This window comes from Haemaphysalis longicornis, unplaced genomic scaffold, assembly GCF_048455015.1.
Source record: "Haemaphysalis longicornis isolate Haplotype H1 unplaced genomic scaffold, Haemaphysalis longicornis Haplotype H1 scaffold_2, whole genome shotgun sequence".
Classification (NCBI taxonomy): domain Eukaryota; kingdom Metazoa; phylum Arthropoda; class Arachnida; order Ixodida; family Ixodidae; genus Haemaphysalis; species Haemaphysalis longicornis.
Window position 1 is genome coordinate 69,131,238 of NW_027526295.1, and position 26,387 is coordinate 69,157,624.

A 26,387-nucleotide genomic window follows, 5' to 3' on the forward strand; every position below is an offset into this window, starting at 1 on the left:
TTCTTGTTTTCGATGCGACATTTCTTGTTTAGAGCTGTGCTTCGTGTGCTTCTGCGAGAGTGTGTGGTCAGCTTGGCACTTCACATATGAGACTTCATGCAGTATGCAGCACTTCAAAAGTGGAAACACATTAATCCAGAAACCAGGTGACAAGTAACAGCAAACAGTGCTGAATAGCTAGTAAGACATGTATTTGAGGTATAAATGCCCACAACACGGAGGCAACCTTGGAAAGGGGGCTGGCCAAACTTCGAAATAATGTATAAAGAATGTAAATTTCAGGCATACAGGTTCATCTCAACAATATCATACTAACGTACACAAGTCATGAATATAAAAAACTAATGCTTGTGCCAAAGACAGAAAACCAATGTAGAACAGACATCTATATACGTCTTGCATGCGTACCACGACAACATCCATAAGACGTACCACTAAAGTAACATCCCGTAAACAGCGTATAAAAGTACCAGGAGACGTCTACTGGACGTTATCCTTCGCGTTATTTGGATGGGTTTTTTGCGGTTGTAGCAACGTTGAGTATATGTAACTCCGACCCCAACGGTACGTCTCCTGGACATCTGCAATGTCGATTGCTGACGTCTCCGGGATATCTGCACGACGTAACGTGGTTTGCTGGGGTACTATGTGCATAAGAGCGTCATTTCCTGGTGGAGTATTTGGTACCCAGAAAGGTACTTTGTGTACTACTGCTATACTTATAGGTCTGATATTTCTGCTGTCTTTGCACCATTTATGTCCTACTTACATATAGTACATCACCAAACATTTAAAAAAAATGTTTGGCTGATGTATTATTCCACAACCCTACTGATGCTTCCCTGGGTCTTCAGATTCCTGTGATTGCAGATCTTCCGGTGGGGAGGAACCTCCAGGATCATGTAATCCTGTTCCCGGGGATTCCCGTCACAATGAGCTCTGCAGTGGGAATAGAGCCCCAAAGCCGGAAAGATGAAGAAGAGTACGCCCGGCACAAGAGCGGTGAGAGCATCATAAATGACAGCAAAATAACGCGTTTTAACGGAGCCGGTTAAAAGCTTGCGGCCAGAAAATACGGCGCATTATTTATCACGTAAACGTTAATCAGTATTTTAAGGTTTGATCTAGAACACTTTTTCTTCTCTATCGTTGGTGGCCGCTAGCATGGCGATACCTTCAAAAAAAATTAGGACATTTTAGGAATCAACGACGGCGGCTCCGTCTTCACAGCCCAGATAATGCAAGATATACTACGGTTAAGCCTAACAAGTAATCCCAAAACTACGCCACACCGCACGCCAGCGCCTGAATAAGACGATTTGACATGTGCTAGCAATATACTGCGACGCAGAACACCAAACGTAGGACGAAGTCTTGCCATTCATGAGCTTCGCATAAAAAACCGCCGTCCAGGACACTACAGAGCTTTTTCCCTTTCAGCTAATTCGCGACCGGCAAATCACCACAATTTGGATGCCATTCTGCCACTCCTGCCCAACTAGTACACTGATGAAAACGCCCAACTTTTATCTCAGTGCGCCGGGGAGGCTCGGCAACAGCAAGCATCCGGATTAGTACTCAGCAGTCCTTTGACGCTGCCCATGACGATCTTTGCCGACGTGACGCGCGCTTTAGGTACGGTCACAAGGTTTCACTTTTAACGCCTGTAGGCCGCCGTGGACTATGCGAAAAGCTCATTAAACTCTACTTCGGGCCATACAAGATAGTGCGAACGTATTTGTCCCGTCAACTACTAGGTACCTCCAGAACGTGCGTGTTGATCATCTCGCCAAGTTTGACGCGCGGACGTGGTTCATGTTGCAAACGTGAAGCCTTACTTTGACTGTTAGGACGTACCCGTCGCTTTCTGAATGCAACGCGTAACACATTTTCTGTACAGCCGCGTCGGGACGATGTGCTCTTCAGGGGAAGGGAGGGTGTAGGTAATGCTGCAAGCGTAAGCACAAAATCAGTATCGGTGCACCAGTCACTGCAATGTTTGCTGCGCTGTCAGCTGCTCTAAAGCTCAGCTCTGACCGGGCATTCGGTGAGACCCTCTGCCCGACGCAAGAAAACAGCTCTGGGACACCGATACGGAAGCACGCAGAGGCTACTGTTATGCTTTCAACTAATTTTTTGGCAATACTTCCACCGTTACTACATGTCAAACACTGAAAAATATCGCCTAATCGCTGTCAATATTGTCTTTACAGGCGAATACTAGGTATTTCCTACAAAATACGACTAAGTGTTGATACGTAAAAGAAGAGTTAAACCAAGAAAAACGCGATTGCTAAAAGCCAGGCTTACTATTCTCTAAAAGTTTATGCTGTTTATAAGATTTTGCACCTGTTGCAAGAATATGGTAAATGATAAGGAATTGCAATGATCGTTCGTGTTAATGTGGCTCAGTTTTGATCGCTGAGTCATTTTTTCCGAATACATCACTTAAAGAGTCACAAATTTATGGTAGCGAAGTTATTTTCGGGCACATTCGACTGACTGAAAAATGTCCGTATGTGGGCCCCTCCACAACACTCAAGAACGACCAATAAACAAGAAGAAATGTGCAAATGTGGTGAATGACGAGTCCCAGCATGCGATTTGAGCAAAACATCGTATCTCAGCCATAAAAACACCGCAAGGCGTCAAACTGCACTCATAGTGCAGATACTATTTTTGCTCTAATCGCATGCTGCGCATCGTCATTCGCCAAATTTGCACATTTGGTCACGACTATTTTCCGTACTGAAGTGTCGTGACTCCCCAACGGCAAATAGAGTGTTGTGACTACAGAATGGAGTGTTGTGGCGATTTTTAAGAACGTAGACTGCAGGTTCAGCTTATGTGGTTTAAAGCACCAAAGCTGCACCTGGGCTGTAAGGGGTGACGTAGTTGGAAGGCTCCCGTTAATTTTGGCCAGCCAGGGATGCTTAACTTGCTCCGAAATCTTGGAACACTGGAGTGTTCTCTTTTTGCGTCCATCAGAAAAGCAGCCATGCCGGCTGAAATCAAATCCACGCTCACTGGCTTGACAACACAACGCCTTAGCCACTGGGCCACCTCGGCGGGTAACATGGGCTGCATATGTGCATGACAAATCAGAGGTGCTGTGATGATGTCGGCTATACAAGACACAAGATTTGGCTCGGAAGATCAGATACAGACAATTAGCTGCGGAAAATAAGGAACGGAAGACTAGGTACAAAACGTTTGTAAGGAACATTTAGCGTGGAAGATTGCATGCCGAGGACACGATGTAACACTGCGGGCAAAAAAGTGTGAAAGACATGATAAGTATGCCACAGTATTTGTGAATAAGTAGAAAACGGCAACATCGTAGAGACAATTCATAGTTCAAAAGTAGAGAATTCCTTCGCTCTCCAGTATTAAGAGCGAACGAGATGCAACAGGAGAACCCTAGTTACCCCGGGAAGTCCATGCAAAACACGTACTGATCCTTTTAAAAGTCCCTTTAACTTCAAAGATCTTTATTATATGCTCATTTTATTGCCTTATGCGTCAAACGAGCGGAGATTAAAGAAATGAGTCCCGGAAAAATTCATCAGACATTATCTAATACCAATGTGTGCAGTTACTGCAGGGCTTACGCGTTCTATGTTGCCTTCGCAGGTGGCATACTCTAAAGGAACACTTGTACTATCGCGCCTAAGCAGTCTGAATATATACAAAGCTCAAGTAAACCATTCTTCCTTCGAAAAATGTGCTGAACTGAACCTTTCGTAGCGCGCTCGTCCAAATGCTGCAAGTTCTGCTGGTCAGCAGCGCTCACAAGTATAGTACTTTTCTAAATCTCTTCAGGACCACTGGCAATTCCAGCCGGCGTGGAGGCATTGGTGTTTCTACACACCGATTACGCTCCAAGACCCGACCTCCCGGACATTGAAGTGATCCTTGTGTCAAGCCAACCCGCAAACCAGCTGGCGAGAACAATGTGGCAGAACTATGGATTTTCTGCTGAGGTATGGCAAACAATCTACCATACCATTAGGCAGCCTTGTACCTGGTAGGCAGGCAACTTTCACGGGTGAAGGTTATTGATGTTGTGCATCTGTGCCCACCGATTTATTACATGTTTCCTGAGAATGCCGAAAAACAACTTGCCTTTTTATAAGGTGATGCTAGAATGGAAATGCTTTTTTTGCCTCCATGCATCCAACTTGCGTCCAGTTGGTCCTTGTAGCGGTGAAAGGGGTGATGGTAATTAACGGGTGGACCTAGCCTTGTGTGGTATGCCGGCAATTTCTCCACTCCTATTCCTTTCTGATTTATTTTGCCATACCTGGTTTGCCTGTCTCAATCTAAAGCAAATTTCCGCGCTTGTCACTTGTACTAAGCATTTAGAGTGTGCCTTCTCACTGTTAAGCGAGTTTGTTGTTTTGCGCCGCCAGCCTTCGGGGAACGAAGGGGGCCACCGAGCAAGCCAGCTTCGAACAGGCCCTTATTTTTGCTGAACTCTGGGGCACAACTTCCATGATGAGACCAGTGCAAGGGGAAAACGGAGCATTAAACACTTTAGAAGAATAAATAGACGACGCGAGCGACAGGTTTTATATACATCGCATTACCAGGTGAAACTTTATTAGGGCTGCGCGTGGTAAAACCGAAGAGGTGCAAAAAATTACACAAGAAACAAGCATGACCATGTACATATCAGCATAAGCCACCAACGAGAGCTTATGTCTTTCCTTCGTACCCAATATTGTAGCGGCGAGGTTGCGTTTTGCACTCTACTTGAAGGCGACCAAGGCGTAACTTGCACATATGTCGCATCTAGCAATGCTATAGAAAGACTACGATTTCTCCAGTTAGCGTATCTTTGTGACTACAAACACGCGTACTTCAGAAAAACATGGCATGAGCTTCAAACCCCTCCGATTTGCAAATACACTCGTATTTTTGCTGCTGAAACTTTCTCCCCTAATTTAACATTTGAACACTTGCACGTCTGTCCGACGTAGTATCGCCTGCCGGAGACAGGAATATTGTACACAACAGCTGTTTCCTATTTCGTGAATCTCTTTAAATGTGAAAGCGCCCACGCTCCCGTCCGGTCATGGTCGTCTTTCGGAAAAACGGATGAAGGCGACTGCCCACCCTTGGGCACAACTTTTAAAGACGACAGCCTTTCTTAGACAACTTTGACGCGGAAATTTTGATCTCCCTGTCTGTGGGTCCCTCGATTCAGCCGCCGGGCAAAAATTAACGCGGTTGTCGAATGAGACATCTATATAGGCTACTGCATTTCTGAACATAAATCTAGTGGCAATATTGATACAGTTAAAGCTCGTTAATTGGAACTGGAAGGGGACCATAAAATCGTTCGAATTAAGCGAAGTTCGAATTAGCAGGCGGGCACTAGAATGAATCCACATCGCGCCACATTGCGTGGCCAGAACACAACGAAGCCACCCCTGGATTCGTTATTGCAAATGAGGCGCTACTACACTCCACAGCGACCGCGACACAAAGACATCCTGCAACGGAATGCGCCGGGCACTGGCATCGCGGGGGCGGCGCCCGCTGCGGAAGCGAAATAAGCTGTCGCAGCAGCGTAGCGCGCGCGCTATCCTCTGGTTTTTTTGGTTCGTTGTTGTCCATCACTAGTAAATTGGGTTTGGTTAGGATTTGCAACACATTGTAATCACTTTCGGCTAACTACTTCTGTGAGGAGCGCTGGAAACCAGGGAATCGTTGTTCCAATTAACCGTTCTGGATATCGACACTCTCCAATTATCGGACGTTTTTCCCCAATAAAATATACAGGGCTGTACCGGGTCCAGGGCGCCAGTTAACTGTAATTTTGAATTAACGATGTTCTAATTAACGAGCTTTTTCTGTACTTGTCAAAGTAGTTGAGTAAATATAATAATACGCATATCCGAGGCAAAATATTAATGCATAAGGAATATGTGTAGTTTTCCTGATACATGATGCTTGAAATGAAGTACTACATCCACTGTAAAACATCCGTCGCCTGCTGTCGGTGGTGTTCATTGAAACGTTTAGCTGTCAATTTCTTCGGTTGGCAACACGGGAACCGGCCACAGACATGGCCGCTGCGCCACGGACATGGCGCGGATTGTGCCACTGCGCCTGCACGCTGCAGAAAAAAAAATACCGGCCTGCGTCACCTGCTCCGTTTTAACCCGATTATCAAAGGTGGTGTCAACAGAGATCTTATTAATCGCACTCACATTGGACTCGAGGCATTACTTTGCGTTCGGGGAAGAAGAGTTTGTAACATCCAACACACATAATACCACAGAACCCGACGTTATCAGTGACAGCGCACTCACATGGTTGCCTGCATGCGTGCGTCGCCAGAGAGGACAAGCTATAGCTCCTGGCGGCATTAAGTTGTTCAACTGTAACGAAAGATTTGAGTAGATTACGCGTGGACCGCGCGTTGAGAAGGGCGTCATCGTGGAGCAGTGGAATGCGGTAAACTTGAATTTAGTTACGTGGCAGGGGCAACAGACAACTATTGTCTTTAGGCGACATTTGAAACACACTCATCAGATACGCGGCGAATTTGTTCAGCTTTACGAAGCATAGAACATGGTTCGAGCTGCGTAGCATGCTGCCGTTTTATTTATTAGCCCATGGGACACCTTGTGAACATAACGAAGCACCAACGGCCTACCTACTCCTGTCGAATCGGCACCTGTACGTTCGCTTTTATGCATAACCTGTACAGTCGTGACCAGGTTTTTGCATGTACACAAAATTATGCGTTCGAGGTACCCAGCTCTTCTGGGTCTAACTAACAGGTCCTGCGTGGTGACCTGAATAACACCATGGGGACCAAATGAGCGACACAGTTATGGTGTTGTGCATGGCCTTCTAGTAGCCAGACACACTGTTTGAAAGTGGTTTCTCTGATTTAGACTTATACATACGGCAGACATCATCCCTCTGGAACCTCGTTCTGAAATAGACGAACTGATGATCGTTGAAACTTTGCAGCAAGAACGTACATTAGGTCCCAAAGCATACCCTTTGAACAATTAAAAAAAAGTACACGTAGCGCCACTCTCGTCCTTGGTCCCTGTCAAACACAACAAAACCATCAACGTATTGGAATGTTTCAAGAACAATGCCAGAGAAGGCCATAATTAAACCACTGTCTGCCCGATCAGGAACCACTGCAAAGGAAAGGAACAGAGAGTGGCGCGTGCAGCAGCTGTCTGCTCTACCTAACAGGTAATTTCGAAAGTCGTGAAACTTCTCCGTCGTACTGGGAGTCTGGTTAGTGTGTACGGTGCTGTTAAACTACTCCCACAACGACGCAAATTGACACACCACTTCATTAAAAGGATTGATGGTCAGTGTTTGGAAATGAAGCCCCAAGATCTGGGATACAATGGTCGTGGGGCAAGTGGGGTATTACAGTAAAACCCGTTTATAGAGAACTGGAATGTGCACCGCGATTTGTTCGATATATCCAATAGTTCGATATACCCGAACCGGCCTATAACGACCTTATTGTAACGAGTTCGCATTGCGCAGTAGCCCCCCCCCCCCCTCCTTGACTCTACCATTCCCGCATGCAGAAACGAACACAGTAAAGTAGCCATTAACCATACCCAAAATAATCCATTTATTGCAATTAATAAAGCTTCTTTCCGCCTTAACTGCCTACTTTGCAAAAACAGCGGTGAGTTTTGTTTTCACTTTCGCTTTGGCGGCTACTACTAGCATAGCATTCTCTACACGAAACATTGTTTGGAGCAGTACGAGTCTGCGTTCTCCAAAATTGAGGAAGCATTGGCGGAGCACATCGACTGCCGAAAGCGCTTCACTATAAGCATCGGACGGCTTTCACTCGCGACATCATCGGCAACGTTGGCGAGCTCTTCCCACAGTTCACCGATGCTCATGTCTTGGTCCGGACTCGCTGACTGGGCGGGTTCCGTCGTAAGTCCCACCATTCGGAAATACTTACGGAAAGTGTCGGCCGCCGCGTCGCTCCGTGCAAGGCGCAATGTCCCAGTCGCGGCTCTTGCTCCGTGGTCGCGGCCAATCCACATCTCATCCACCGCTCCGAGACCATGCCTTTCGGCGGCCATTCTAGGCCCGCGGAGTTCGATATATCGGATGTGCATTTCGTTATAAGGAATATGTTTCCCATGTATTTCCGTAACTGAATTTTTTATGTTCGATATATAGCATAATTCGCTCTATCCGGGTTCGTTATAGCCGGGTTTGACTCTAATCAACGTCGATGCAGCAGACTGAATCGTCCTCCCTAAGCTGGTTTTTCCAAGCAGGCTCTGGCGGCCAGCGTCTCGTAATCCTTTTCGGATTGTTAAAGGGAACCGCCTCTTCAACCACGGCGCTTATCTTCTGCAGCTGCGGACGACTTGCGTGGAGCTTGCATTATTCTTCTTCAACGCCGTTCGGTCATTGCAGCCGCTTTTAAAGAGCATCATCGCCTCTTAAGGAGTTTCATTGGTTCGGCTGGCTTAGCGGCACGTTTTGTTTTGAACCGGTCCACACCCAGGTTGATCTTAGTTTACTTGCTCTGGAGGCAGTCCGTTCCGCGTGTTGCTTGGCGAACTAGTGGAACACTGTCGAACTAGTGGTTTCCCCCACCTTCAACGAAGATGTCTACAGCGTGCGTCCTCTTAGGTCTCAACCTTCCCACTAATTGCTGCTGACGTCACGGAGAGTAGCGCGATTTACCTTGAGTTCGCCTGGGGAATGGAGACGTTAAACGCTTCTCGTAACGCCTCGTATTTCACGGCACCCTAATCGCTGCTCATGGTTCCCAAAATCAACTGCCACGCCAAGCAGAACACACTTCAAACATGCCATACGCCTGCTCTTTTCAACCCAGCTATGCAAGGCGAAATATTCACTTCAGTCGAATCCTACCTATACCAGATATCCTTGAATGTTTCATGTATATTATTCAATGGTAAAAGTTCGCTCCCACAAACATTATTTACTAAAACAACCTTGCGCAGTATTTGGCCGCTTAAAATGTGGCTAGGTACTATGTACACGCACCCGAATCGCCGGCCGGAGACCAAGCAAATAATACTCTTCCCAGCAAACGACTGCAAGGTCTTCTCCACAGATGCAGTCACCTGAAACAAACGACGATGAAAGTGTAGATTCTGACTACGCCCAATTTTGCAAGTTCCTCCCTCATGAAACTGGGACTTCTTAGGCAGGCCTCCTTCGTTTCGATGATGATTTTCTGTATATTCAGAAGAGTTGTTGCAGCTATCAACGAGTCCGTATGTTTTATCGGTGGGACAAAGAGAAAACATCTGAGTTAGTATTACAGATGTATAGCGCAAATAAGACGAAGGACAAAAAATGCACGAGGACGAAGCGGTAACTTGCAACTACTGGTTTATTGAAAGAAGCACACATTTATAACAACAGCGTACAAAATAACAGACAACCTACGTGACACATATCAGAAACAAGAAAAAAATTTGATACCCCACTAAGCAATCTTACCGCCCCCTTCCCGAGCCACGGGCTTCCAAATAAGCAATCTCTTTTGCCGATAAAGCAATTGATGCTCGACTAATGCATCCGTCTCGGGCTTTGTGGATTTCTAGCACTTCCACTATTTTCCTGGTCGTTTGGTTCTTACTATTTTCCTGGTCGTTTGGTTCTTTCTTTTGAACAAAATCTTGCACTGTGAAAACAAAGGCACGCAGTGCTGCCCAATGTGGCCCTGTTTGTGCCGCACGTTATAGTTGTGCTCCCTCAACCTGCATCGACCGGTTTGGCCTATGTATTGCTTGCCACACCGAGTCGGAAAGGAGTACACCACGCCTTCTGCGCATGGTACGAACTGGTTTTCGTGCTTTATCGAGCACCCTTTCGGTTTTTGGCCAACTGGATTCGTCTGTTTGCAGAGCCGCGATAGCTTATTTCGCGCGGTAAACAAAACGTCGACCTTGGCGCGCTTCGCAATCTTTTTAATGTTATGGGATATCCTGTGCAAATATGGTATTGCCACTCTCTTATTACGTGGTTCGTCAGCGTTTTGTGCGTGCCGTTGGTTTTTAGCGTCATGTTTAAGTTTGGCGGCCAACCCTTCACACACTGAGATAAGTAAAGGTTTTGGATACCCCCATTCAGAGAGACGTTCCTCTTGCTTAGTAAAATTTTCTTTTATCGTGTGAGCGCATGATTTTTCTCGGGAGTTGCTGAAGCACAGCCCCACAATACCTCTCTTAACAAGCTTCGAATGCGCAGAGTTAAATGGTAAAAGGGCCTTCTGGGCACGCGGTTCGTACAGCCAGCAAATATGGTCTTGGTAAAAACGGATCCTATGATCTAGAAATTTTATACTGTTTTCTTCGGGAAACTCGTGCGTTAAAGTAAGAGGGCTAAGATATTGACTAAAAACACATAAAATGGTATTAAAAATCTTTCAACTTGCCCGTCGGCTGCGTCAATCAGTACTAAAAATTCGTCGACATATCTAAAAACATTAACAATTCGAGGATCACCCAAGTCGTTGTACATAGCGTTGCTACATGATCCAAGGTACAGATCGCTAATGGCAGAGGCAATGCAAGAACCTATACAAATTCCTTTTCTTTGCAGGTAGGTGCCATGGTCCCATTCCGCGTAGGTGCTATTAAGATAGACATCTAAAAGTTCTAAAAAACCAGCTACACTGATCCCAGAGGCAGTTTGGAAGGCAACATCTCCATACCTGTCAATGGCATATTCAACACAACGAAGAATGCCAGCATGAGGCAACGAGTAAAATAGGTCCTTAATATCGACTGAAAAAGCTGATAAACTTTTCTCCTCATTACATTTTAAAGTATCAATCACTTCTTCAGAATTTCTAATCACGTACGGATCTTCGCAACTTAGTTTGTTGAGCCTCTCCCACCGCCACCACAACCTGTAAAAAGAGCGCTACTGACTTCTGCCAAGCACCCGTCTCTGATACTATTACTCGGAGGGGCGTTCTCACTTTGTGTGTTTTGGCTGCAAAAAGTAAATCCAGGCTGCATTTTTTTTCCTTTCCGACTCGGCGTGGCAAGCAATACATAGGCCAAACCGGTCGATGCATAAACTGCAGGTTGAGGGAGCACAACTATAACATGCGGCAGAAACAGGGCCACATTGGGCAGCACTGTCGCGATTGTGGATGCGTGCCTTTGTTTTCAGAGTGCAAGATTTTGTTCAAAAGCAAGAACCAAACGACCAGAGAAATAGTGGAAGCGCCAAAAATCCACAAAGCCAGAGACAGATGCATTAGTAGAGCATCAATTGTTTTATCGGCAAAAGAGATTGCTTATTGGGAAGCCCGTGGCTCGGGAAGGGGGCGATAAGATTCAGTAGTGGGGTATCAATTTTTTTCTGATATGTGTCGCGTAGGTTGTCTGTTATCATGTACGCTGTTGTTATAATTGTGTGCGTGTTTCAATAAACCAGTAGTTGCAAGTTAGCGCTTCGTCCTTGTGCGTTCTTTGTCCTTTGTCTATTTTGCGCTATACATCTGTTAATAATGATCGACCAACTAGCCCAACAACGTAGTTTAAAGTTAGTGTTGTTTTCATTTAAGACGCTGTCCTATATAATTTGAAATTCATGAAAACACCCCGAAGAACTGGCCATTCAAGATGCGTTCTTAAAACGTCTCACATTCTTTTACGCAGGATGCGGTCTGCACTCTTTTTTCACGCAACACCCAAGCAAATCCACACAACGCTCAAATGAATGGGATCGTAATACTGGTTGAAGAAATCAAGTTGCTCTTCCGACGTCCTAACCATAATATGATATATGAAAAGAAGCTGATCTTCTTAATCCGTGGGTTAAAACACGAGAAGTTCTATGGCGTCGCTTGTAGCTCACAAACAAACGTCGATAAGTTGTCAGTGCACGCCATATCGGTGGCGATCCTCTAAGTATACTCGAGGCGGTACGCCCGGAAAGACAACACAATCTTCCGGCGAATCCTTTCGACACCGGCGGAGTAACGGACACTTCACTGGAAAAAATCCTCGCCATAGTTCAATAGGAACTGCGGAAACTCTTCCTAATCACACCGCAACTTGTAGCCGCAGCTCTACCCGATTTAATCAGTGAGGTAATGCAATATGCACTAGCTAACTCTACTAATCAGGGAACACGCCGACAGCCCTACACTTTTCCGTAAACCACTGTCAATCGTTATCCCGCCCTTACCTCGTCCGTCGACTGTACACCCCGCGTAACCGCCTTCCAACCTCTCACCTCTCCCGCCCGACCACCACTAGTCCAGAACCCTCCTCTCTTAAAGACCGACGTGTAGCGAACTCCTGATCATCACCTGCTGTGCTACTACTGCAAAGAAGCCGGCCAATTTTGCTGCTGCCGCCCCTACAGGCAACTCAATTGTTTAGGTCTCTTGGTGGACACCCCATTCCTCCTTCTAGGGCAGCGTCCGAACGAGATCAGCGAATAGCTTTCTCCGGCTAGTTCATGCCGAGTATTTTAGAAGTGTGCCCAAGCACCATGTCCGTACGGGCCACCCGCATCAGCAATACCGGCTTCACGCGTGGAAGGGTGCTAGATCACGTGCGAGAAAGCGAACGCAGCAGCGTCGGAAACTAAACTTTTTTTAGGGGAAGAAACTTCAACTTTCCAACGTCGCAACCAATGCCCAGAAGACTAAGACCCTCGACGCGCCTACAGCCCTACAGCCTGTTTCATCCCTGAAATTACGCCTGAACAACGAAAGCATCACAGCATGGCGGATTCCTGACATTACCTGACATCCTGAACAAGATATTCATGACGACGACAGCGCATTGCAAGCGCCGTGTACGTGCACTAACCGTGACACCACTCTGCGAAGCACCCAAAACGCGAAGGCTGCGATATCCTAATAAAGCTATTTGTCGATGTTCATTATGGCACTGATAGGCAGAGAAGCTGACTACTAGAGATGAGCACCAAATCCGTGTTGAAGCTGAAGACACGAGAAGTTGGGGGGGGGGGGGGGGGGGTAGTAGATCGATCCGGCAGGCGGCAATGAAGTCACGCCAAGAGCGGCGTGTTCTTTGCGCTCCACCACAAGCGGCGCCATACCATGCTTAATTCACCATACTCCCCAACTGATTCGGGCCTTTCTGACAACGGCCCAATAGTTTAATCGTAACTAAGTGCGTAAGTCTTTTTGTCGATTACGCTTTAACGCGAAATCACAGCTTTAAACAAGGTAATTATCCCACAATCACCGAGGATCACGTCACTCTGCCACGTCGCCAGAATATCACGTTGCTGTTTCTTACACCGAAGCTACAGTGAACAATGTCAAGAGCTCGCTTCTCGCCCGTGATGTTTCTCTCACAAGAACCATTGTGCGCTTCAAACCAAGTAAATTGCAATTTCGCAGAAGTTTTTCTGAAGAGCATCAGCACCTCTACAAAGGCGCACTTGAATTTCTAAAACATTTCCAGGAACCAAGTGACATTCGTGCTGTCGCTGACTTTCAACATGACTGCTACGACGCCTGGAAGACTGCTGAAGACCCGACTGTATCGCAAAGACAGCAAAAAAGTGGATGTTTTGCTTCCCAGCTACTGCGGTTGTCTTTAGTCGAATTTGAAGTCACGCCGGGTGCCCATTCCGCAGCATCGAATTCTCACCGAGGCCTGAGACTTGCAAATCAACGTCCGCAGACCTCAGTGCCTGCACGTCACGTCTCCCAAACGGAATGGTGTGAAATGGAATGGAATGGATGACTTTATTACAGGAGGAGGCCAATAGGCCCTGGTGTGGGACACGGGGAAAAAGGGGAGGGGAAGATTGTCCATATAAAGTCTGCACTGCACTGTGAGCGTTCACTTAGCACGATCTTTGCCTAAAGCCGACTAACTCCGATGATCAGTGGCCTGATATAATGTCGAATTGTTGCTGTAATTACCCTATCATCGACGTCACCATCATGTATGCCTACTATCCCTCTGTATCGGCGTGCGCTCCCGCAAGATCTTATTCTTAGTCATCAGCAAAGCTTACGAAGGCCCAGTCGCTCCTTCTTGGTTTGTTATGGTGGCTTATTACAGAAGCTCCCCATGGGGCCTATCTGCTGAAAAACGTATCGCTGTACCACCAATAGAAAAAACAATAATAAAGCATAGCTTTATATGGCTAGGCAAAGGAAACATTTGGTGGCCCCGTGTATGCAGAAAACTCCTCCGGCACAACTCTATGCGGATGCGCAAAAAATCATCCTGTAGAGGGGTTAGAAGTAACGGGAGAGAGATCGGCTGGGTTTATACATGACGCACCTGCACTCTCTCATCTACCGACCCTTCTTGAGTGGGAATGGCGCATCGAAGAGAGCAAAAAACCGTCTCTGTCGCCGCAGAATGCGAGTGCCGCGAAATACAGCGTGACGTACTGCTCGGTGTTCTGAAAGAAAAATTGAGCGTGAAGCACTGCTCAATGCTGTATGCCCTGAGGGTAAAATAAATAAATAAAAAGCGACCGCGGCGGGCAGGGTCTGGCGGTGCGGGTGGATCCGCAAGTTACAGCTGCACTGGTTACCCATCTGTACGGAGGTCAAGGGCGGATTTCGTTGTTCAGTGTAGATATTGTCTGATATATTAACATCAGCTGTTTCTTTTCAGTCGTATGACAGTTACCTCGGTCTTATGAACAACAAGCCTGGATTTCAAGTGGCCGTGGTTCACAACAGACCGAAGTCACGAGGAGAAATCAGGTTGCGGTCTGCAAACCCTACCGATTACCCAGACATCGACCCTCACTTCTTCCAGCATCCCGACGATGTCAAGGCGGCTGCACAAGGCATGTTCCTAATTTGGTATGCTAGAAGTCGTCAATGAACGATTACGACGGGGAATCTGCTGATGAGTGCCAAATACAGAGACATCTCAAATTACATACTTCTGAAGCGGGGTTTTAAACTACAATGATGTAAATCGCAGGCACCAACTGGCATGACAGTTTTATAGATTGCCAAATTTTAGCCTTCAATCTAAGTTTCAGCAGCAGGTAAGGAACACCATCTTAATGACAGCTCACGCACATAAGAATGCGCCCTACAACAAAGAAGTTATACAATTACCTCCAGCAAGAAGTTTCTTGTTACGGCTCATTCTCATGGAGTTACAGTATATGAACACAGTGGGTATTTTCTCTTGTGCCAGGAGCAGTTCGTAACCTTGTGAAAGTATTCATGCACTGCCTCGGAGTGGTAGCGGACCTGATGTCGCCTATGTCGACAGAAAAGGCAATTTCCGGGTTATGCTTTCACTGTACTCGCGAAATGTGTCGTACGGAAACGCAGACCTACAATTATTGGAGCCGCGGACTTGCGAATCGCAGTGTTGCAAATAGGGATTCTTCTACGATTTTAGCACGACATTTCCGAGGAAACGCGTAGGCATGCTGTGCAGAGCCCTCAGTTAGACCTTCAACTTCACCTGTAGTGTAATTCGCTCAAACGGCGTACGGCATGACTCTTGCATTTACACGCAGGCAATCGACACGCACGCTTGAAATTTCTATGGCAAGCATGCGGACACAAAAGTCAGCTGGCCAGTGGTAGCAGTTGGTCTTTTGGCGTGTCTTTTTCCCCAACTATGCTGTTTGGCGCTATTAGGGAAACACAAATGATTGGATAGAAGTTCGCATTATTCAAACACTTGGGTACACATATTGTCCTATGAATGGCCATGCGCCACAGCAATCCAGAAAGAGCTCTTTACTTTAGTAGCATACACATTTTTATTCCTAGAGGTGCGTGCAACTCTAACGGAAAAAATGCATAACACTTCTACAAAATATATCTACATAGACAAACCGGATAGTGCGCAAGCGTGCCGCAAATAAAACTAACGAAAAGTCAGCAGCGAAGAAGGGTATGATGAGAATTCAACATTTGGTGTTACTGACGTGCGCAAAATAAACAACCCAAAGACAGATAGCCTTTCTCTCTTACACAAAGACCATCTTATTCCACAGAAACACGACAGGACAGGAGAAGTGAACGAAATACTAAATGGCAAGATGAAATCTGCACGCCTACACTATGTACTGTGCGAACGACCCTCAACCCAAAGCAAGACAAACATGCTCTACGTTCGTGTTACTCACTTACCCAAACTACTATTTGGCTCAGTAAAGAGCTCCTTACATTCACTTTTTCCACTATTTCTAGAAACCATCAATGGCATACCCGCCTTAGGGCATTACCATCCCTCATCGAAGTTTTATGGTAACGTTACGGTTCACAATATGGTTCACCAATGGCTGTTCTTCCAAGCGGCGGCCAGAAACCTCTGTTATGAGGTTGAAGCTTCGGATAAATTTTTTTTCCGTTTTAGGGCGGGTCAAAGAACTGCTGATTCAAAGGCAAACAAAACGAGTTTTGTTTTTCATTCCTTAAATGAACAAACATTAATGTAGTGCACAGTACATTCTCTAGCATTGTCAATCGACCTGACTCCATTATCCGCTGAACACTTTGAACGTCGTGCAGTTGTCAAATACACAACAAAAGAAAAAATACAGGACGGCGCAGACCTCTGGGCTGATGTTATAAAAACGTAACGCATAAATAAATATAAGCCCAAGCCAACGTATCTGCTCAACAGTACGTCTTACACAACATCTGAGAATTGTGCGGCAAATCTTGAAGCAACGACCAGGGCAATGACCAGGGCAACAGAGAAGATCAAGAGCTACAGTGAAAGTACGCCTCAGTCAAGCAAGTGGTCAACATGGACGTGCTGACCACGGTCGTCCACATACTATGACGGCTGTCGTCACCAACCTAAAAGATACCCTGGCGATCCTAACTCTCCGCCACACGACCACGTTGAAAGCGGAAGAAACGTGGTAGAACTAGCCATCGAGCACACCGACCCAACCAACATCATCACCGATTCTGAATAGGCTTGTAGATCCTTCGTGTACGGAAGGCTTCTCAATACGAGCACTGACCCTTCTACAACGGCCACCCTAGCGAAAGGTCACCTTCGTTTTGGCACCCGCTCGGTCCAGTCTCCATGGAAACCTCGTCTCCCACACGACTGCCCGACAAAAATAGCTTTCCACACCCACAGCACGGTCACAGAGTGCGGAATAACCGCTACTGATATTAAAGGTCATAACCCAACCTTATAGACTCATTCACAAGATGTATCCACCGCGCCACAACTCCCTCCGCAAAGAGCATGAGAAAGCGCTGACAGGGTCGAACACTTTTTCTCTATCCATCCGCCTACAAGCCATGTTCCTAATCTTTAAACCTCTACGCGCCCATATTTTGGAGAGCCTGCCCATTCCACCACATGGTGTGCGCGGTCAACGGAACACGGCACTCGATGCTATCCCCAACCCCAGTTACGAGCAGTGGGATAGGGAGCTGACACACTCACACATTAAGGCCCACCTTGGCTGGTGAATCAGGCGATGGCGGCTTCTAGATCAACCGGGGCCGTGAACTAAGGACTCCGCCCACTGCGAGCACTGCTGCTTCGATACATGTATACTCCTTCTCATCCTCCAGAAATTGGGTTTTGTTCAACCCCTGCTATTAACGAGTACGGATTCCTGGGCAAGTTCGTGTGACAATCCGGAGAGCTTCAAAGCGCATGCCACAAGAACACCGAAGAAAAGGGGGTCCCTGCTCTTTTCTATCAGTGTTGTATGCGCTATAAATATTTAGAGGCCTAAATACTGCACAGTTCAGTTGCTTATTGAAGTAATATATCATTTTATGAATCTACCAAAATACATTCATTCTTTTGGATCCAATATTTTCATAAAGCTTAAATTATACTGTATTGGCTTATATTTTCGATGTCGCATTTACCTTTTCGATGGCGTGGCTTTTTAGCTACAATTTAGACGCCGCTCTCGCTGAAGTCGTCATTGTAGTTCATTGTGTGATTTTATAGCCATGTGACATTTTAGGCCTATACTGCGAGCGCTGCGATGGTAACGTAAACAATATTTGCAACATTTTTTCTGGAGTACCAAGAAAACCTTCTTGCTAATAATACGTTTTATGGTGTCTTAAGCACACAACACCACCGGCACGTTTAGTTTGCCGTTGCCTTTAGAGCTTTACAAAAGGGTTAGCCATTTTCTACCCTACTAATGAAAACAGGTAATAACTGCTAAATGGAATAGTAATACGTATTACGTTTCTGGGCGCTCCTAGAGTTATGGCGTTTCTGCGCGGTTCTGCAGGGATGAAAGTATTCTTCGAGAAACTGTTTAGCACAAAGGCCATGCGGAGCATTGATGCCAGCCCCTGGAACGTGGCGTTTCCACCTTGCGCCTATAGCGGGGCCCTTTGGAGCCTGGCATATTTCGAATGCCTGTTTCGCCACACCGGACAGTCCACCCATCACGCATGCTGCACGGCGCCAATGGGCTCGCATTCGGGCGCAGTAGTCGATGAACGCCTCAGGTAAGAGAAATTAAAGCATCCAATACCACTGCTACACGGGCGTTTGAAAGTACATTCAGGTCACATGGACATTGAAATTTCAAACGCCATTTGACGTGAAGATGTTCCGCCGATCTACATGATGATTTCCGGGGGCAGATTAAAGTTGCCGTGTTCATCCGCCATGTTTTATTGTCACAACTGCTGCCGTCTTCCGTTTCACATAGCTTAAAAACCTAATTTTAAAGATGACTTGATCAAAAAAATATACTACTGTGCGTGATAAATTGATCAGAACCTACAAACATGCGCAATATTCCATCGGCAGTACGGCTTCCAAAGAGAGTTTGTTGTACCGTTTTCAGCACATCCAGTGAACAGTGTCCAAAGTTACCTTTTAATTGTAGACTGAGTAACAGTACAAAAAAACAAGTGAAAACGTATTAAGCGCGTTTTTACTGAAAACGAAGTTTTACTTGTAAATAACTATTTTTGTACATGTGACTTGAAGGAACTGCGCCCGAGATTACGAACGTTCCCCTTTCAAAGTCCTTGAGAACCTCAAAGGTTGGTAGGGGGCTCCTGGGACTCTGTCAAAGACAAGAAAGCAGCAAAGTGGGTTACACGAAAACCAGGTTATTGCGACCTGGCGCTGGTGATTCGGTTGAGGAAGATGATGTCACTGGCCTCGCTCATCCCTTGTATTCTGGCTTCTTTGCTTCTGCGTCGTCGTCTTTAAACTAGATCACATTATGTAAGACTCATATGGCGTTTCAATCCAGCGTTCTTGAGAAAAGTCTTGTAGTAGCTCAAAGACGGCATTTGAGTCAAGTTACATTTGGTTCAAAGGTCTTTGAAGCGCCGTTGTAACAGGGCTATCAATTATAGGGGAGTCTGTCACGAAGCTTGTGGTGCTGCGTCTTTACCACGGGTAACCTTCGCCCAAGATGGTTTCCCGTCAAGATGGCTCCAAAATCACGTTGATCTTGGAGCACACACGAAACGCACCTTTCTACCAATACCTTCATTTCTCGGGACTTCCAATATAGCTTCATCTTAGCCTGAAAACTTTTAAACATCGCTGACACATGAATTCTGCTTACATTAACGTTTACCTCTTTCACCTTGGACTACCGACAAACACGTACGGCGACAACTGTTCATCTACGGCTACAGTTGAACATAATTTAATAGAAACTGTCTGAGCCTACTTAACCCCAAGATCGCAGTTATTTCACGACATTAAGCTCATAGAACAAGGACGGGTATCTCAATATTATTCAAGGCCCAATGGCTTGCCCATCGAAGCAGCTCCAAGATCTCAAAATGTGGTCTGCTATTTGGACAACATTGGCCTCATTTAGAAATTGCGAATTCAGTGGCGCAAGCTAAAAAGATAGAGCGCACTCGAACGCCAAGCCCACGTCAGTGTTTCTTTTTCTTTCTGTCCGACTACTCCTGGAGCCTTTTTTTGTACATCCCCAATCCCCAGCAAAGAAGCATGTAAGCGATTTTAAACACCGGTAAAGCTTTGTTACTTAAATAAAAAGCCTTCTCTCTCTTCTCTCTCTGAACGTATTATGGATGCCACACAAAATATATAAGTCCCAAACACAATCGCGTAGAAGTTGTATGAAGCCTAAGAGTTTGACCTTTTAGCACTCATATCCGATGGCACTTGCGTTCCTTGTCATGGCTTTGGAACAGCAGTGCAGAAAAAAGATGACTGACCCTCCGGATCAAGACGCGACGCACTTGGTGTAGATTGTCTTACTATGGCAAAGCAACGTTTGCCTGCTTTATGAATAAACTCTGCAACATAACGGGCGTACGGTACTTGGCTACGGCCGATCGTCCCGCTGCGGAACGGGCCGCGTACACTTAGGCGCTCCTGTAACGCGCACACCAAGTCCCCTTTCTCATAACAGCACCGTTCTTGAAGACATCGCGCCGGAGCCTTGCATAGTGTTGTGGGCTGCTGCAGCGCTCTCGCTTCATTTTTCTTTGCGCCGCCACAATAACAGCCTCAGCCTCCCAAACTCAGTTCAATCTTGAATGTCTTGGCTTTCGCCCTACTGTTTTTGTGTTTTTCCATCGGGACCGCAGCACTGCAGACCTTAAATGACTTTAGTTTGCACAGCATTCTCTCTATGAAAGTATTTGCTGTAAAAATAAGGATTTAATTAACCTTGCCTTTGCAGTCTTCTCGAACAGACTCCCTCTAATTAAAATACCGTAGATTATGTTCATAGCCACTGTTTATACACGACGTTGCCCCTAGAGCAGCAGTTGAAGGTGGTTTATGACGACGCAATTGACTTTACCAAATAATAGGATCAAAATCGTGTTCATCTCTCCCACTGAATTCAAAGCATTTTTTTGTGAACATTTCCGCTGGTTATTCTTTTCATGGCACTACAATATATATCACGATGTACGTAATTACTCTGTTTTTTTGTTATTGGCTCTGTAGGTTACAGTGGGTCAGTGGGTCGGTCAACTGTTTGTCAATGTCAAGTAGGTATGGTACTCGGTTTTCAGTTGCGCTTTCGCAAAAGCTGAAGTGGTTACTTCGTCGTATTTGATTAAAGGTTCCTGTTTTTGGAATGTAAAACACACTCTAAAAGAAACACAGGCCCTTGTTTCTGGAAATCTTCAATATCTGTAGAGGCTACGTGAAGGCTGTGCATGCTCATTTTAAGACATGGTCACTGTGAACTCTTAGAATAAATGTTCATATTTTTAAGAACTGTTTTTTATTGATTAGTGAGTAGCTATTCGTAAGTTCCAAAATAGCCTTTTAATTTCCCCAGTACAATTTTTTATGAGGTCCTAGTTTTTCAGGTGCCTTCAGTACAAAACTTGTCTCGATTGACAGCAGGAAAAAAATTACGCCCACCTCACCTCGCGGGAACCCTGGTGATGCGACGCTGAAGGGGGTTCCATTGTGCGTTTCCGTTGGGTCGATTACTCTAACTGCGTGAGCAATCGTCGGGTAATGCGAGAGAGAGAGAGAGAGAGAGAGAGAGAGAGAGAGAGAGAGAGAGCAGCCGTAGCGCGGACGACCGTCGACTGAGAGATCGGCCGGAGTGCGGCACTCCGCTTGTATGCGCAGTGCGCACGAAGGAGAGGAGACCACGGAGAGAGAGGGCGCTGCACATGCGCACAGCGCGCTGGCGCCGCGCGCAGCGCCACCCACCGGCGGAGTGAGAGTGCGCTGCGCCACGCACCCGCAGATGTTGGGCGAGAGTGTTCGCTATCGGAGAGAGGAGAGGGGTGAGCGGAGGAGAGACGCAGCTGTGCGGACGCGGACGACGACGCCGCAGGAAGGACAGGGCCGCCGGCAAGAGATTCTCATTTCAGCGTCGCATCTACTAAGTTACAAAACGACGACCGAACTGTGACTGGCTCCTCATCAGTTGGCGAGTTCACAGAAGATTTCACAAGTCTACGACTCCCCTCTGCTTCTGAACGAAGCTTAAAATTGCTGTCAGGAAATGGAAACAAAGAATAACCACTAAACCCAGAACTATGAAATTTTGTTTAAAATTTTTATTAGGTTATGCACACAGCTAGAAGAACCGGAGTTCGTTCGCCATTCCTTGGCGCATATACCTAAACGCTACGGGTGCGAATCGATGGTGCTCTCGTTACTTAATTGTCACGTTGCGAGCACCTACTTGTCTCTGATCTGGTCAACGTTTCGCCGACACAGGGTCCGCGGCGGAGTGACCCGACTGAGAGTGGCGGACGCGTCCATCATGCCGGACATTGTGACTGGTCACACAAACGCACCATGTATGATGATCGGCAGCAAAGCCGCAGCCTTGATATTAGAGGACAACCGGCACTCTGCCGGCCCAAGAAAATAAACATATAAGACCCGCATCCTCAGTGTTGACTTGTCTTATATCACCAGCCTGGTTTATTAAAAAATTACCGAATATTGCTCTTAAACACAACAGTGCCCTTCATGTGGAAGTGATCACAAAAAATAATTTAAGCGTTTAACATAAAGTAGTTGTGCATTTCTTGAATACAAGTTCGACGGCTATCTTTGGCTGCTACTGCAAGGAAGGATGTTGCTAATACTTTTGTGCTTTATGCCGCAGGCCCGCTTCAAGCTCGAAAATCTACATTAACTATGGGACCGCTGAAAATAGGCAATGATGAGAATACATTGTTCTCTGCACTAGTCTGCGGAAATATGCCTGTTAAGGTACCTACGGCGACAACACATGTGAGGAGGGTCATATCTTACTGCCGGAACACAGCAACTCGTTTTTACATTAAATAAAAAGAGAAATATGAGAGGCTGCACACTACACGTGAAAAAACAACAAAACAATTACCGTTACTATTTGTTGTGCAGAACATCATCTTCAATTTCTTTAAACGTACCGAGAACTTGCTCGCATAGTTGAATCTTCACCGCTGCTTGTGTGAAACGATTCAGGTAATACCAGCTGCATTTGTTGACGTATCCTGGTTATCTATTGTCAAGCGACTCGCATGAAAACTTTCATGGCCGCAATGGTACCGTCAACGTTTTATAGTGGGCTCAACCGACATATACTACAGGAGAGAATATTTTCACGAACCCAAAGATGACGCAGTTGTCTTGAAGGAAAAACAAGTTTACTGGAGCAAGCTTGTGCTCCCCTAATAACTCAAAGAATACAGAGGCGGCGAAGCAACAGTCAACAAAGTGACGTTCACAGGCGAGTGCCGGTAAATAGAATGCCGCGGCGTCTGCTCCGCGGGCATTTGCGAGTTTTTCACGAGCCGTCGAATTACATCAAGAACCCTGTAGATCAAAGAAGATTATTCTAGGCTGATGACGTTAGTTCAAAACAATCTCCCTACCAAAAAAGAAAGAGATAACACGTGTGGCATAGAAATAAAGAACGTAACACGCGCTTTCCTTGGCACACAGATAGCACAGACCAGTGTAGCCGGGCGGCAAAAGCAAAGCCTAAATAAACAAACCCAATGCATGGTTCGCGGCAATATATAGACTCAACAACGTGGACCTCATGCCGTCACTCAGCGACTGTCCCTTTTTACATCAGTGGAGACCACAGCTTTCCAGCCACCAATGAATGTTCACCACCACAAACGGCAATTCGGAACCCTTGAACTGAAAGCCGTCAAACGAACAGTTTTATGCGAGTCAACCCATTTCTATGGGTTTCGGAGGAAGCGTTATGGAGAGTTCAGGAGTAGGTTGTTGAACCAGCTAGGATGCGTTAAAAGTACAACAAACATTGATATAACTTGCGGATTGTTAAGAGCCAGAAACTTCAGTTGACCCATTGTAATCCTACTTGGTAGCTTTGACCTCCGTTTCGTCGGTTTAACCACAGCACTCAACAAGGTGCAGTTAAAAAATCGGTAATTTTTGCGCCGTTTTCTTGGTTTATTGCGCTGCGTGCGAATGCGCGTTTCTGAGTGATGAAGTCCCCTTATTGGCTCGGATGGTCGGTGTCTCCGGTCGTCGTCGTCATTTCATGTAGTCTCGGTACTGAAACATAGGGACGCTCGTTTTCTAACTCCTCGAGCTAGAAAGCAGCCCGTACTAAAAAGCACTCTGAGACACTCGTTCTCTACCACCTCACGCTAGATTTTTTCATCTCTGTGGGCAAATACTCGTATAAAGAATCCACCGGTACACTCGTTTTCCAACGCCTCGCGCTAGAATGTTTCGTTCTTCGAAGAAACGAGAATTACAGCAAAACTGTATACCTCTATCCCCCCACGGTTTCACCTCCGAGGGCAAAACTGCCGAGGTGCCAAGAATGAACTTATACACTGCATGCTTTGCCCCTCCCCATTTTTCACGTTAGTGGAGATGCCCTGGAATTTTCTTATAAGGATATACTAATGCCATTTATTCGAGATTTCACTGCAAGCGAAGCGAATCTGTTCCAATTTATTGCCCCGGGTCTTATTGTCCAGATAGAGCATTCATTCCCAACGGCGTGTCGAGATTGTCTTTTCTGGGCTACTTAACGGGAAAGTTTTGGTCGTAATGGCTGTGTGTCCCTCGGTTCAGCCACCCGGTCAAAGTATAAAGAATTATTTAACGAGGTGTTTATATAGGCAAAGTGTTATTGAACTACTGAATGTTCATAGTTCATAGCAATGTTCATAGTTGTCAACATTGTTGTGCAAAAAGAAAACATTATATTTGTTGCGGAACACCAGTACATCAGTGATGTGTGCGCTGTTCTTTTAATAAAAATACATGGCCCCCTGATTTTTGCGAGAGCAAATAAAAATTACGCTTTGTAAAAAATGTTTTCAGCTCAAAATGCAAATAGCACTTGGAGCGCCCCCTCGTCGAAGTCTTCCAAGTTCAAAAGCAGCAAAAGGTTTCAGCAGACGATGCGAGCATTGGAACAACGCAAAATATCTTGACTCGAGCAGGCAGATCTCCACTCTGATTATTGTGCCAGGAGCGAAACGAAGAAAGAGCGTCAGAGGTAGGTGAGTTTGGGAAGAGAGCCATTTGCGTGACAGGGGCTGCAGAATACTTCTGTCTTTCGACGACATTTTCCGTGAAACGAGCCGATACGCGTCAATTCCTTATTAAGCTGTTGTGACACCCTGTAAAAAACTAGGTTACAAAGCAGCCGTTTAAAGCAGAACAACATTACATACAGTACAACAATTACGAATGAAACAGATATCCCCGCATGTATGCTGTCCGCTTAAAATTGGGAATGATCTATTTTCATAAGCAGTGCGTAACACGGGCTACGGCCCCGTACTCGCTCACTTCTGTACTTGGGCTCATTCATATCTGCCCTGCCCGGTATCAAGCAATAAAATCTTGTGTATTTCCCAATAAACATTCAATAAAAAAAGTTTCAGCATCTTACCGCAGGAGAACCCTGAGTAGTATGCGAAGCAGCAATGCGGTCGACTCAAGTTCCCATTAGTTTTCAGTTAGGCGGTGTTACCGGCGGCGGTGCCCGTGGCACTCACCGCGGCGTTGCGGGAAGAGAATGAGGGGAGCGGCGCGCGCGTCATTTATACTGCGGAGCTACAGTGGCGCCCCCAGCGGAGTATGCAGCGGCTACCGTCGCGCGTCTAACCTTAAGCTGCTTCGCATTGTCGCGCGCGGAGCCACAGGTGTTGCCATTCGTTCATGTTGCCATTCGTTTGTTGCCAATCCCGGAGAGGGGAGGAGCTTCGGAGAGGAGAGGAGGAATGCCAGAGAGGAGAGGAGCGTCGGAGAGGAGAGGAGGAATTACGAAGAGATGAAGAGAGGCGGGGGAAGAGGATGCGCATGCGCATTGGGGGTGTGGACGCCGCACAACGGTGGCCGCACAACGGCGGAGGGAACAGGCGCGACCATAAGCTGCTTCGCATCTAATAACTACTTACATAAGGATTATCATCGGGGAGCACAATTGAAAATAAATGGCTGCGGCTTATTTCAGCTAACCCTGTAGATGACAAACGAAAGCTTGACTTAGCCTCATTAGGCCTTGTTTTCATTTGATTAATCTTTGATTTAGCTGTAACTATTATACTATTCGCCCAACGCCTGCCTTTTTCTGTGGGTGTGGTCCCGCTTCGGGTGTTTTTTGAGCCGAACGGGCGACATCCGGGGGGTAGTCAGACGCCGCTTGCTTGCCAAAGACCGCTCAAAGTCCCAATCAGCTCTCGTGCAACGCCCAGAGAAACGGCCAGGCTTCCGTGTCATCCATGGCGAAGCTCGCATGCCCACGGCGGGCCGGCAGTGGCGTCGGCAGCTGCTAGTCAACACGGCCTTCGGGGAACCCGGCCCGGCGGCTCACGTGCTGCGCTGCCAAGGCTACGGCGCAGCTCCTGTCCAATGAAGGTAAAATTTACCGCGCCGGCGAAGCCGCCCGACGAGATAAGTAAAGCTTTGCTTTTAAAATGAGTCACATTAGGCGCGTGAAGGTGAAACAAGCATACAACGGCA

General features: G+C 46.4%; 1 protein-coding gene across 1 annotated transcript; it reads left to right on the forward strand.

Moving 5' to 3' along the window:
- Window positions 1–854: 854 nt before the first annotated feature.
- LOC144168971 (L-sorbose 1-dehydrogenase-like) lies at window positions 855–22,312 on the forward strand. Its single transcript, XM_077697976.1, has 5 exons — window positions 855–1,002; window positions 3,823–3,983; window positions 14,637–14,814; window positions 18,229–18,451; window positions 22,146–22,312. The coding sequence occupies exons 1-5, from the start codon at window positions 933–935 to the stop codon at window positions 22,300–22,302; spliced, it is 789 nt and encodes a 262-aa protein (XP_077554102.1). The 5' UTR covers window positions 855–932; the 3' UTR covers window positions 22,303–22,312.
- The last annotated feature ends 4,075 nt before the right edge of the window (window positions 22,313–26,387 follow it).